This window comes from Seriola dumerili, unplaced genomic scaffold (genome assembly GCF_002260705.1).
Source record: "Seriola dumerili isolate Sdu_G_001 unplaced genomic scaffold, Sdu_1.0 BDQW01000189.1, whole genome shotgun sequence".
NCBI lineage: Eukaryota > Metazoa > Chordata > Actinopteri > Carangiformes > Carangidae > Seriola > Seriola dumerili.
This window is the reverse complement of record NW_019174444.1, coordinates 3,167,611-3,181,347: the sequence shown is the minus strand read 5'-3', so window position 1 is coordinate 3,181,347 and position 13,737 is coordinate 3,167,611. Positions and strand designations below refer to the sequence as shown.

Here is a 13,737-nt window from a genome sequence, read left to right as displayed (position 1 = left end):
GGATGTTTTGTTGGAAGCTCCTTTGCTGGCCACAGCCCAAAGGTTAATAACCCCCAATCAGGACAGGGAGGGACAGCCGTGGTGACTTCAACAAACACGACACACACACACACACACACACACACACACACAAACACACAAACACACAAACACACAAACACACAAACACAGCACACACATGAGAAGGCTTAAATGTGTTGTGAAGGAAGTGAAGTGAAGGAAGTTAGGCAAGCGACAAACACCTGCCAAGCACCGCGCGGCTTCGACTGTGGCTGCTGATTGGTTGACCTCATTTCACTGACTGGGAGGAGTAGTGAGAGTGGCAGACAGTGGATTTCATGAATGTGTTTCTTTCTCCAATTAAGCTCTTCCTTGCAGGTAGAGATCCTTGCCCAACACTGAAGCTTTATTATGTCTTTGTTTCAGCTGAGTCAAGCTAAAATGGCTCCTTCAGACATGGATTAAATCAGTCACATGTATTAGGTCTGAGATGAAGTCTGTTTTCAAACGCCATTGGCCTATTCCCTAAAAATTTGTTGTTTTTTTTAATATAGTATAGTATAAATGTACGTCCCACTCGATTATTCTGATTAGGGGTGTGCACTCTGTTTAGTGAAATTAAAGGATTAAATGTTGCCACTAGAAATACTGGTCATTGAAAAAAAAATTTAGCATTTCATTAAAGGTCCCATATTGTACAAAGGTAGATGTCCATGTGTTGTTTGATTATAAAGCAGGTCAAGGTTCTATATGAATTAATTACTGTGAAAGTATCAAAGCGCTCAGTCCAGAGAGAAATGCACACGGCCCGTATTCAGAAACTGAGCATTAAAACCAGCCGTCAGGACTAGGCCTGCACCATGTGAGGAAGATATGCAATGTGCAATGACACTGTTCAATATTTCGAAGACTTGCGATAAATAAAGAAGGGGGGGGGGGGGGGGGGCTGCTGTCTCAGCCTGTAGTTATAGGTTTACAAAAGTTCCTTTTAGATTGTTCATAGCTGTACACTTTTAGCTTAATGTTAGTATGCTTCACTCATGTAAAACAAACCATGGTGTTTAAATCTTGCTGAACAGCTGGTGTGATGAAGGACGCTAATTGCTTTTCTTACTCACAAATGTTGTGATGACACTCACCAAGCTACGACTGTAAAAAAAAAAAAAAAAAAAGAAAAACGTTTACTCCTCACTGGTCTCCATTGCCGCTTCTGTACTGTCTGCTATGTGTGTGAGACGCTGCAGCCTGACATCAAAAAACAGTAGTTTTTTCCAGTTCATTTGGCTCAGGTGCTGCACCATGAAAATTTGGTGTGACTGCACAGCATGTGTAGCCTAAATAAAATTTCTTTTTGTAATTCATTGTGTTTCCGTCAGTCTTTTGCAATGTGTTAATTGCACATGTTCATATCACGATGACGATGAAAATAAGATTCATCAGTGAGCCCTAGTCAGGACTTCTGGAACTTTGTAACATCACAACAAAGCAGTCCCTGCTCTATGTCATGCCTCAAGCCCCGCCCACCTGGACGCACCATCCAACCTTGTAGGAGAGCCTCCTCTCTTATGACTGGCTCACCAACCTGTGGTTACTAGAGCTCCAGAAAGAGGCCTGATATGTCCAGATGTTGTTTAAAAAAAAAAAAAAAGAAAGAGTAAGGTGGAAAGTGGGACTGATGTAATCTCATAAAACCATCTCGAAAATTAAAATAAGGTTGTGAGCAATATGTAACCATGTTCCCATGTTCAGCACAGGCATGTGGGCGTTAACCTGCCAGGTAAGAAGGCTGCTGGTGCTAGCACTGCTAATGTTAGCCACACTCTGCAAAACAATTATGACACTGTTTTCCTAAAGAAACTGTGATTGACACCCTGATTAAAGTGTGCTCAGTTTCATTGTTTTCTGATGGTTTTCTTACTTTTAGATTGGTCGAGGAGCCTAAATTTAAACTTCCATAGTCTTTAGAAACACAAGTAATTCTGATGCCTATCTAATATCCACCCATCCATCCATCACTGCATCATCTATGCTTATCCTGTGCAGGGTCAGAGGGTGGATAGAGTCTATCGTAGTCTCTAATCAAACAGATTTTCAACCTTGGGGTCAGGACCCAACATGAGGTCACTTGATATGCAGATAATTAGGTCAAAAGATGCGTTTTACATAGGTCAGTATTTACATTTCATTCATCTGAAGCTCCCTCAGTACTCATATAACTGAAATATTAAAGTCTCAAATTCATATGACCTAACTACAACCTATTACAATATCAATATCTTTAACATCACACTGTTAAATTATAATTTAAGTATTTTTGTCTTTCTACGTCTGTCATCTCTAGTTGTGCTCTCTGGGTATAATTTATAGCAGCTATATTTAACACCATGATTGAGCCACCATCTGTGCTATAGTCATAACACCTTGAGCTCCCTGGTGTTGATGACCTTGTTTTCTGATCAGGCCTCTGATTTTCATCCTCCTTTTCCTTCCTTCACCATCAGCAGGGAAAACTTACAAAACTGCTCTGAGATCCAACACTGGAGATTAGCGTTAGCTGCAGTCACATGATCCATTTCCATGGTGACGTGCAGAGCAAGTCGTTTCATTCAAACAGCAGCAGCAGCATCAGTCAGTGTTGACCCTGCAGGTTTCTGCTTGTAAAGTTCCAGCTTCCCTCCATCCGTCCTGACCCTGCACACTGAGGTCCACACTGTCAGCAAACACACAGCTAATGACCTACAGGGAAACCAGATAACCCAGTGCACGCGTGCACACACACACACACAATGTAGCAAGTACACACAAGCAGAATGACTGATCTCACTTTCCTCAATCACTAACGCACAAACAAACAAGCCTCAGGGGGCACAACAAAAACCAACGGCAGCCTCTAATGTGTTCAACTTTTCAACAGAGTGAGAGCAGACATACACACACATACACACGCACACGCACACACACAAGGGTTCAACATTAACATTGAGCCCACAGATCATAAAATTTCCTGGGACCTGTACAGTTTCATATTTATTAGTTTAATCTCAGCTTTCAAACTACATACCGCTACATGAACAAGATTACAAATAAAGGGCTGTAGAAGTTTCTGTGGCTGACAAATTTATATGATTTCTCAGTATATACACATATCACACATCTCGCTCAACCCCTTCGTGACTTGGCATGTTCAGTCGAGGGAAACTTTTCTTTCTATGAAGATATTAATGTGCTTTTTCTCTTTTTTCAGCTCGTATTGTTCTGTCACTACCATTTTTCTTTAGTTTCTGTCTAAAATCATCTGCTGTGTTCACACTGACGAGCAAAAAAAAAAAAAATCTTGCATAAGAACAATGCTCACCAAGTCCAAGAACAAACTTCTTCATGTTCTGTTTCATTTTCTTTTCCCACAACTGCTCAGCAATGGATCCTCTAAGTTCTGGCAGGAGTAATGATAATTTTGCTTTTCATGCAGTGTTTTATTTCTTTACAAAGCAAATAAACCTTGTGATTTGAGCAAAAACACATTTATGTCTTAGTGTGCAAGTAGCAGCACAAGGATTTAACTACCTGCATGGATTTTTACAAATATCTCACACATAATTTGAATTTCATTCTGAATTTGATGTGACAGCTGCACAAAATTATTTGTGTTCTCCATGGCAGGAGTCCTGTGTGCTGTAAGCTGAATTACTAAGACTGCATTTGAGTCCATTAGTTTGTCTAATGCTCATGTTCAGCACAGCGTTAAGCAGCACAGGTGTGCTGAATTGCTCATTACCTTGATTTGGCATTTACCAGAATTAAATCTTGATTTGTGAGAACCATTAGCTTCAAACCCAAACAAACATTTAGTCGGTTGATTGAACTACATTTTAACGTTGGACGAGAAAAACAAGATGGGTTGATGGACAAAAAACACAGGACAAGAGGCGGAGAGAATAAGATACAGGGAAGGAAGAAAGAAGGCAGGGAGGAGCAGGGGAAGGTGGTGTAGGAAGAGTAAGGTAGAGGAGAGGGGGAAAAAGACAATAGAGAGAGGGGGAGGGCGAGGAACATGTAATAAAGGTTCTCTCAGTGAATACAGAGTAATGTGGCATCCAGCTCAGTGTGAAATCAGCACATCACTCAGTTACAATGACTGGGGGGGGGGGCTGAAACAGGAAGGCATAATAATGTGGCACCAAGCAGGGGAAGAGTGATGGATTCTGTTCATTAAGGATGTTGGAAGCTCAAAACCAGACAGATATAACAGAGCAACGCTGAATTGGAAACTTTCTGTGAAAAGGAGCGAGGTCTGAAAAGAAAACAGAGGCGATGAAGGTTGAGGACAACTCTACATCTGACCTGACGTAACCTCTGAAGCTTTTTAAAATTATAAACAGTGAGAAAGCTGAGCTGAAAACCTCGAAAACACTCATGAGCAAAGATTTGTTGTTCACTCTGGAACACGGTTTATTCCTTTGTCTTGTCCTTTGTCATCATATGAGGTTTAATTTCTCCTACACAGATTCCTGCAAGATAATCAGACGCCAAAGTAATTAATGCCATTTCTATGCATTGATGTATAGGACCCATCTTGGTTATAATTCTGCTTAATGCGAGTAATTAATATCATTCACCCTCCCACATCTGTGCCTCCTCATTACCACCCTTCTAGGTACCCTAAAGTTGCACCCATTAGCCATTTGGGCTCCATCAATCAGCCCAGCGTCTTAGCTGTGCAGCGCTTGGACCAATCTCAGCCAGAAGTCCCAGAGGTCGTTCCGGCTCAGTGCCTCCTGAGCCCACTACGATCGCCCATAGCTGGTTCAAAAACGGAGAGGTAATCACTCTCTCATATCACTGGGTTGGGAGGAGAGCAGGTTTACTGGTTAACCTAAGAGATGTTTAATGAACAAGAAAGAGCAAAGAGCCACAGCTACTGCTGGAGAAAAGTCACGCTGGAAACACATTTTAAGATTTTAAGATCATTGCAAAACGCAATCTGCACAATTTAATGATTTAAATTAAAGTATCTATTCACAGAGTGAGAAAGAGGACGCCAAACTTCAGATACTGACAGGTTTTGGTACCTTAGTGCTCTGGACACATTTCAGTCAGGACTCAAAAAGCACTGAGGTGGGGCGCCTCGGTGGCTCACCTGGTAGAGCGTGTACCACATGGACTTAGGCCTAACCGCAGCAGCCATGGATTCGAATCTGACCCACCATCATTTGCTGCGTGTCATTCCCTCACTCTCTCTCCCTCACTTTCCTGTCTACCTCTCACTGTACTATTAAATTAAGAAAGGAAAAAGGCAAAAAGCACTGAAGTACCATAAATGGACTTAGAACCATGCAGCCTTTAAGACCAGGGGTCCCACACATAACAGCATATACAGTCAGAAGGAGCACATTGGCGACATATTGAGAGGGGATAATACACTGAACTACAGGGAGACTGAATAAAATTGTATCAATAGAGAACCAATGAAATCCCCTGTGACATTACCAAAACAAATACAAAGGAAAGAAGAGGTGGAGGATGTGGAGACAGTTTACAGACTGTAAACTGTAAAATCAGCCTTAGACTGATTTCAGATAGTAAAATAATTCTCACTCCTAGACCACCATGTCATTTTACAGTCTGCTCGCTGTTCTCATTGTTATATTTCCTGATACTGACTCCAGTCATAACAAGATGTTTAACAAGGACGTTACTGTAATTATCATCCTCCCACACTGAGTAGCAGTATAATCAATACATTGCTCGATAGATTTTTTCTCATTACCTGAAACACATGGAATTTATCTTTCCAAAATCAGACTATGAAACCTGATTTGTTTTAGATTGGTTTGGTGAAAAAGAGTGAAAATAAATCTAAATTATTAAAATTATTATGGCATTAAAAAGGATGAGCAGCAACTTGATCAGCACCCAAACAAAAACATTGTAACATACACAGTATATAAATATTTTCCAATCAGTAAGGATGTTTGAATTATAACTGTTTCACTGTCTTAACGAAGTGTCTCAAAAATCTGGGATAAATTTAATCCTATCCAGGATTAAAATGATTTATTTCAAACAACATTGGTATGTTAAGGAAGTCTCCTCACTCACAGCAACATAAATCATATGTAGGGTTTAAACCTAGATCCTGTCTGTGCTATGTGAATCATAACTGCTTGGAGAAAACAAACACACAAAGTGGCACACAGCCTGTGACTCATTTGTCTGTTGTGTCCAACAGCGAGCATGAGCATGATCATAGAGGATGTGACTTGTACAGCGGAGCAACCAGACCTAAATCTGTTGTGACACAGCCTCATTCGCCGTTACCTAAAACCCCTCTGAGCTTCGGCTGGAATCCAGTGAATGCAGGAGGGAACGCTGATCACGTAAACTGTAAAACCAAATAAATGTGAGAGCTGATGTAGAAAATATGAAATGTTTAGATAACACAGTGGAGGCCAGCTGGAGGCCCGTCTCAGACATCTGATCAGTCAGTGTGAGTGTTACAGTCCTGCACTGCTGACCAACTCCACATCGCTCAAGTCACACTGTAGCTTTTCATTCTGTCGATCGTGAAGCCGTTTTAAGTTTCTCTGACAGGAACATCCACAGCAAAAAAATACATTTTAAAAAAATCAAAGATTCAGTTTCTGTGTGATCTTTTTTCATCTACTCAGCCATTTTCCTCCTTTTGTTTGTCTCACTGATGTAACCGAGCTCAAATATTGTGTCCCCAAAAAGGTCAAATCTCTTCATTTAAACGTGCTTTGATCAACACTTTAACACAGCATTTCAAACTGTTTTCCAATCCACAACATTTTTGCTCTGGTTCACTCTCACCGCTCTCAAAGCATCGTTTTCAGCCTCAGCAGGTAAACTCTCATAACCCACTGTCCAGTAACAAACTGTCGCAGCTCAAGAACTATGCATTTCCCTCAGGAGTTGGTGGAGAGCAAACCAGAGCTTAAAAGAGTGGATTTGTCACCTGTATTGTAAAACACATGACTCCAAATATATGTTAATGTTGCTGATTATATGTTAGATGTGCAAATTATAAATTATTTGCTTACAATATCACCTTAAAATGTGAGAATACGTCAGTGTTGTGTTCACAGCTTGTTATTACTGCACCCAAAAAGGCAGAATTTTTATTTTCTATCTTTTTAATTAAAACAGAAGAAAGTAACACTTCAGTCTTCTGGTCCTGTGCTCTATACAACCTCACTTTATTGGTCAAGGTGAATTTTAGAGCTGCAACTAATTACTTTGATTAGTTTTCATTTCAATATGTTTTTTTAAATCAAAGAAAGGCTAAAAAAAAAAAAACCCATCTAAAAATACCCATCATAATTTTACAAAGACATAACACAAAGAAAAGCAGCAAATTCTCAGATTCGAGAAGCTGGTACCAAAGACTGAGTATTCAGTGTCAGGATCTTGAGAGTAGAGTAGAGTAGAATGTTTCAGCTGCAACCCGCTGAGCTACATCCATAAGTGAATGACTTTAACAGCTGATTATAAAAATCACTGATGATTAATTTGCTGTTGATTGTTTAATGTTTCAGTCCACTATTTGTTTCAGAAGAACACGCCTTTTAAAAAGAAACTGGAAATCTGGAAAAATCTGGAAAATATTTTAAATATTTAAATTTCCACGTGATTACAATTTTACTAATCCAAAATTACCTATCATCCTTAACTTTGAACTATGGGACTGACCAGAACCTGAACTTGTTTCCAACTGTGTAACAGCAGCATGCAGCCTCTAGCTTATAGTGAAAATCCTCTGAGTGTTTAGCACAACAGCACTCCCTCCTCTCTCCCACCCCCATTAACACTGTACACTACAGTACAGTACAGTGTTAATCCACTGCAGATTTCAGTCTACTTCCAGTCTGCCCTAATTAGCCTGATCCTGCTGTGGGGGCTTCAACTCGGAACAACATCTCTCCAATGTGCTGTGATGTAACAGATTATCCTCCTATCCCAGTTCATCAACACACTTAGCTCTAGGAAGAAATCACTGCGTGTTTTGCTTATTTACTTAGATGTGAACCACCTCTTGATAACTCACTCACAAATTAAGGATGGCCCGATCGATCGGCTGCCGATCATTATCAGCCGATTTTCATTACAAATATGTGATCAGTACTTGCCAATTACATTAAAGAAACTTGAAGTAGGCATCCGTAGATAATATTGAATGTTGCGATATTTCCCGCCATATGCAACATTTTTAATAATATCATACATCGCAACGTTTGGGCTGGACTCTGCCAAGATATAAAATTTTAGATATCGGCCAAGTCGGGCTGCACAATTACTTGATATATAATCAAAATCGCCATCACAAATGTCACCACATTGTTATACATCGTTAGCATCGTAGTGGTGCTACAGAGACGCCCCGGACTACAAATCTTATTCTTCAGAAGTAAAGGAACATGTTTGTTTGGTTCAAGCCCTAACAAAAATCACATCATCATCATTTTTATATTTTCTTCAGTGAAACCAAATGCAAAAACGACCATCGCAGCTGACATCACAGCATCTTTACACTTTAGACAAGGTCTAGCCCTGCCAACCTGTGCCACCTACAAGAAAGCAAAGCAACAGCAGCAACAGTTTAGACGTAGATGTAGGCATGTCATATCACCACCTGCAGGCAAAGACACTAACAGCTGTTTTAACATTTGTGCCACCAACAGGCAATGAAAGTAAATATACTGCCCATAAACAGCCAAGATTATACTTCAAATATTCAATTCTGTACCCCCTCCTCTTTTATTTCCATGAATAAAATGTTGTTGGAAACCCCCTTTTATTTCCTTTCCACAGTCTCTCTACTGTTTTACGTTGCTAATATAAAATATAAACCCTGTAACACAGGTAAGTGCAGGTCTGAACCTGCTGTTGCTGCAGCTCTGCGGTTGGATGATACTCGGGCCTGGTATCAATGACACTGCACATCCTTGTTCATACAAAGCTCTGATGCTCTGCACTGCACCGAATACAGCAAAAGTCATGAAACACAGGCAATACTATGAGGTGGTGTTACATCAGTTCAGTGTCTGATTGCAAGGAAGATAATATCAAGAGCAGGAGGAGATGCGGGAGGGGAGACAGCGGTGGAATAAGTCGAAATAACTGAATAAATTTAAACATTACACCTTTTCCAATTTACTTACATTCCTGGGTATAAACATATTTTTCCAAACGTTCTTATATTTTGTTAAATATTGTATAAATACAACAAAATTATAATTTAAATCAGGCAACATCTGCCTTAAGAAGACTAACAAGACTAAGAATCTCACCGTGCACTGATTAACAGCTTTGCATTCAAAAAGTAGTGATGTTAAACAACCAACCTTGACCTCAAAAGAGCTAAATCTTTCATGAAAGAAAGACGGGAGGGTCCAAATAAAAATAAAAGGCTAAAGAAGAAAAAAAACACAAGAAAACAAAGACTGAAGCAAAAAGCAGGAATATGCAAATGAATACCCAAATAAGTTAAACAAAGAAGGGCCACCTTCCATTATTTGCTGAAGTTAAGAGTTTGATTGTGCTGAAGCTGCCGTTTCAGGTGAATGCAACACAGCAAACGTTCAGAGCTGAAGTAAACAATGAGGAGTAGGAAGCAGCTTTCTGTTCACACAGCTGCAATAAATGCCAGTCGCTGCTGCAGGAACATTGTGATAGTGTTTATTGTGTGTAGAGGACTTCACTGCTTTTACTGCTCCTGTTTAACCATGTCAGAGAGTACCGTGACCTATAAAACAGGGACAGGTCAGGACCACAGAGACATCTGTCTGAAAACATCCCAGGAGTACAGGAGGAACGGCCCTGTTAGTCAGTCAGCTGGTCCAAACCCATGAAGGGCAACTGCAGCTTTCAGGTTTCAGTTTTCTTCAGCAGAGATAAGATCCTGACAGTCACTGGCCACTGGCTATTAACAGCTTTTTCTCAGTAAAAGAAAATTACATAACCATTAAAGTCATTTTCAGAGACAAAGCATTATTTCTATGGTGAGTTCAGTTTTACTTTGATTTTCCAGGTGTTTCCCAGAGAAGGAAAACGAGGCCACCAGTTCCAAGAATGTGTGAAACAAGAGCATGACAAGACAGCTAAAAAGTGGCTGTTATGAAAAGGAAAGAATTGGCAAAATTATTTCTTTCTACATTTTCCGAATTTATCTTTGATGGTTAAAACTGAAAACTTCTGCAAAACACAAGAACAACATTTGTTTTAATGATTATTATTTTTTAATTTCAATTAATTTTTCAATGATAATTGTAAATTTAGCCTATTCAACAAACTAAAACAATACATGTTTTTATTTTTACATTTATCAATTTTTATTTAAATTTTTAATAAATCTGTCATGGACAAATTTCTCAAAATACTTCAGAAAAACTAAAAAGAAAATATTTTCAATTTTTGAAAATATCTTTTTGCTAATTGACAGTTTGTCCAACTTTGAATATATCAGTCAAGAACATAGATGAAAAGTTTCTGCAACTGTCAGAAACAAAGGGTTCCTGGAAACAAACAGCTGACTGATTCCTTGATTGCAGAGGATGTTTGTGTGTGTTTGTGCTCTGTCCCTGGCAACATATTAACACACACACTCTGAATCTGTTCACACTAAAGTTAGGAAATGACAATGACATCATTAATTTCCCAACGCTTTAACAGTAACCACCAAAACCCTGTTGTTCATGGTGACCCTGGTGGTCTGAAACAGAACCTGAGGAGATCCCAGCAGATTAACTCTGATCACAGCTGCTGTTTGTATCTCTACACAACACCAGTGATGGTTTGTGGGTGTGGGTGTTGGTGTGAGTGTGTGTGTGTGTGTGTGCCTTCAGGTCAGGTTATAGTAAATTAAAGTCAAATTAGACAGCAGATGTTTAAACAGATTCTGTTTACATGATAGCGACCTGCTGTTGCTGGTGGGACGTTAGCGCCTGTTCTACCAAATCTGCTGCATTAAACACATTTTTTATAATCTCTATGCCAATTGAAATAAAATTTATCAAAATATCAATTTATCAGCTGATTTGCTGTTTAAATCATCAAGCAAAGATGCTAATCATACTCTGGTTCAAGCTTCTTAAATGTGAGGACTTGCTGCTTTTCTGGTTTCTATCCCATGTTGGACAAAAAAAGATATTGAAGGACTTTTATTTGGACTGATTAATCAAAAATATAATCAACAAAGTAATAATGAAAATACCTGTTGGCTTTAAGCCTTTCCCCGCATACAGCCCCTGGAAATATCACAGCGCCAACACAAAGTCATGATTCATTACTCAGCAATGCAAAGTGTAAGCAACAGGTAGAAGTCCCACTGGATGAAAACACCCTGTCTGGCGGTCCTCCATTTTATACTGATTCATACAAAAACACAAAAAGCAGCAGTAGCAGCACAAAAACATCTGTCTGACCTCCCATGATACCATGAAGTTCACTCCCTCAAGCTCAGCACCTCCCTCCCCCGACTGAAAACCACTCAAAAAAATAAAATTTCATCCTCCTAAGCTGATTTCAGGACAAAGTTCTGACACTAAAATAACTGCAAAGTTTATGAAATATGACAGCTGAGGGAAAATCTTATTAACTGGTCACATTTTACATTATTATTCACATTATATCCCAAAAGACAGGGTGGTGCGGTAATACTGTACTACAGAGTCAGTCATATCATACTTCCAGAGGTCGGGGGAACATGACTTCATGCAGAAATGTGAAATTATGAGCTTCAGCCATGACTTCATTTTTGGAAACAGTTCTTATTAATAAAGCAACATGTCCATGTTCATCGCAAACTGATACTAATGAGATCTAAATCTTATACATTACACAGAACCAAAGCACCAATGAGTTATTTGACTAAATGTATTAGCCGATGTGATAGTTACTCATATCAAGCTAGTCTGAACTCTCTCCAAGTTGATTTTCATAGTGATAGTGAAATGAATGAATGAATGATTGAATTAAACCAAGTACTGCTTGGAAGATTCTTCAACATCCATCCAATACGTTCCTGGATCCACTACACACAGCAAAAACTAATAAACTGTTCCCTGACCCACCTTTACACCACATTTTATTACAATTTCTCAAGATATCCATCAATTTTAATTACCAAAAACTCAAAGTGTCAAAGGTAATAGTGTGTACTAGAACCAGAGAGATGCAGATGTATGGAAGCGAAACGACTGGTGGAGTGTTTGAGTTGTTTTTTTTCATTATAACACAAAACTCAACTGAGAATGGTTGTTCTTATGAGTGCTGCAATGCTGTTTTTTTACCTTTACACTTCTGCGTATGATATTTATGGTTTATGATATATTCCTGTAGTTTCCATTGATTTTCTCTATCTATGTTGTGTTTTTATGGTATTTTCTATGGTAGCCTTTTCAGACCAACTGTACTGCAGACACAGTATCAGGATAAATCTGCTTATAAACAATCAGATGACGTAAAGCCAAGTTCAAATGCATTCAACTATGAAACTAACCATATATTAAACAAACACCCAGGTTGATACCAACACAGACGTTCTCCTTTACTTACTGTTAAAATGCTTCAAACACAGGACTGTCAAGACTGTCAAAGATCTGCTTTACATTAGCTTCCCCTTGCATCTCAATAGATACATGCACACACTTTCAACTGGCCACATTACCCAGCACTCAACATCCACAATGACTGAGCAAAAATATAGTTTAATTTTATCGACTTCTGATACCAATTGTGAAATTTCCGCCTGTCAATCACAGCCTTGAGCTGCAGGAACAGAGGAAGGTCTATTCTTTATTCTTTAGTTATTACATTCAATTTTGCACATAAGCAGCCTGTAATGTACTTAACACACTGTCAGGCTGATTAATTCGTTGATTAATTGATTAGCCAAATAATCATTAACTATTTTTGATAACCTCAGGCTGTGGGGAATTTTAACAAGAATTGTCACTTTTTTGACGTTTTAGAGACAAAATTAATCATTAACAGAGGCCGTAAGGTGTTAAATATATTAAGATATTATTAATAATGTGTGTATCATAAAAAGACTCATGATATTACTTGATATCAGCTTCATATGTCTGTTCCCTGTGCGTGGGCTGACAGGCTTATCGTGGATCAGAGACGCAAACCTGTCCAGGTTTCACACACAATGACACACACAATGACACACAATGTGTCTAAATGACTGCCACTTACCGCATCCTTCTCCTCTCCTCCGCTCTCCTGCTGCTCCATGTTGCACAGTTTCCTCTTGTTTTTATTTTCTGACCTCTTCATCTTTCACTTGACCGTTAAAAAAAAACCTCCTAGCTGGCAGGGTTCGGCCCGGCTGACAGACAGACAGCCCCGTCCTGTCGCGGCTGGACCCTGTCGGTAACTTCTTCTTAGCAAGCAGGCTCAACGTGTCAGCTTGGCTGGTATCGACCTCAGTGACACCTCGCCGCCAAAACGAAATTCATCGCTCGTCGATGCGTTCATTTGAGTTGAGAATCCGCTCAGGAGTTTGTTCCAGCCAGCCATTCCTTGTGCGGCTGTGGCTAGCTAACTTACAGCCTAGCTACACTTTTCACGCCGCTTCCACATCTGGAAAAGCCGTTGTGACAAGCTGTCAATCAACCCCGCAGCACCAGCAGTTTCTCCTTGAATACAGAAATAAAAAGGGCGGTTTAAAGATGGTTCACAGAGACAGCTTATCATTCGCCATGCTGAGCT

The 13,737-nt window shown here is 39.5% G+C and overlaps 1 protein-coding gene across 1 annotated transcript in view; it reads right to left on the bottom strand.

The window, feature by feature from the left end:
• Window positions 1-13,260, bottom strand: part of mast2 (microtubule associated serine/threonine kinase 2) — a 175,065-nt gene extending 161,805 nt beyond the window's left edge. The window contains exon 1 of the mRNA XM_022753018.1: window positions 13,222-13,260. Within this exon, the coding sequence (XP_022608739.1) occupies window positions 13,222-13,260 (39 nt within the window). The remainder of the gene's footprint in view (window positions 1-13,221) is intronic.
• Window positions 13,261-13,737: the final 477 nt, after the last annotated feature.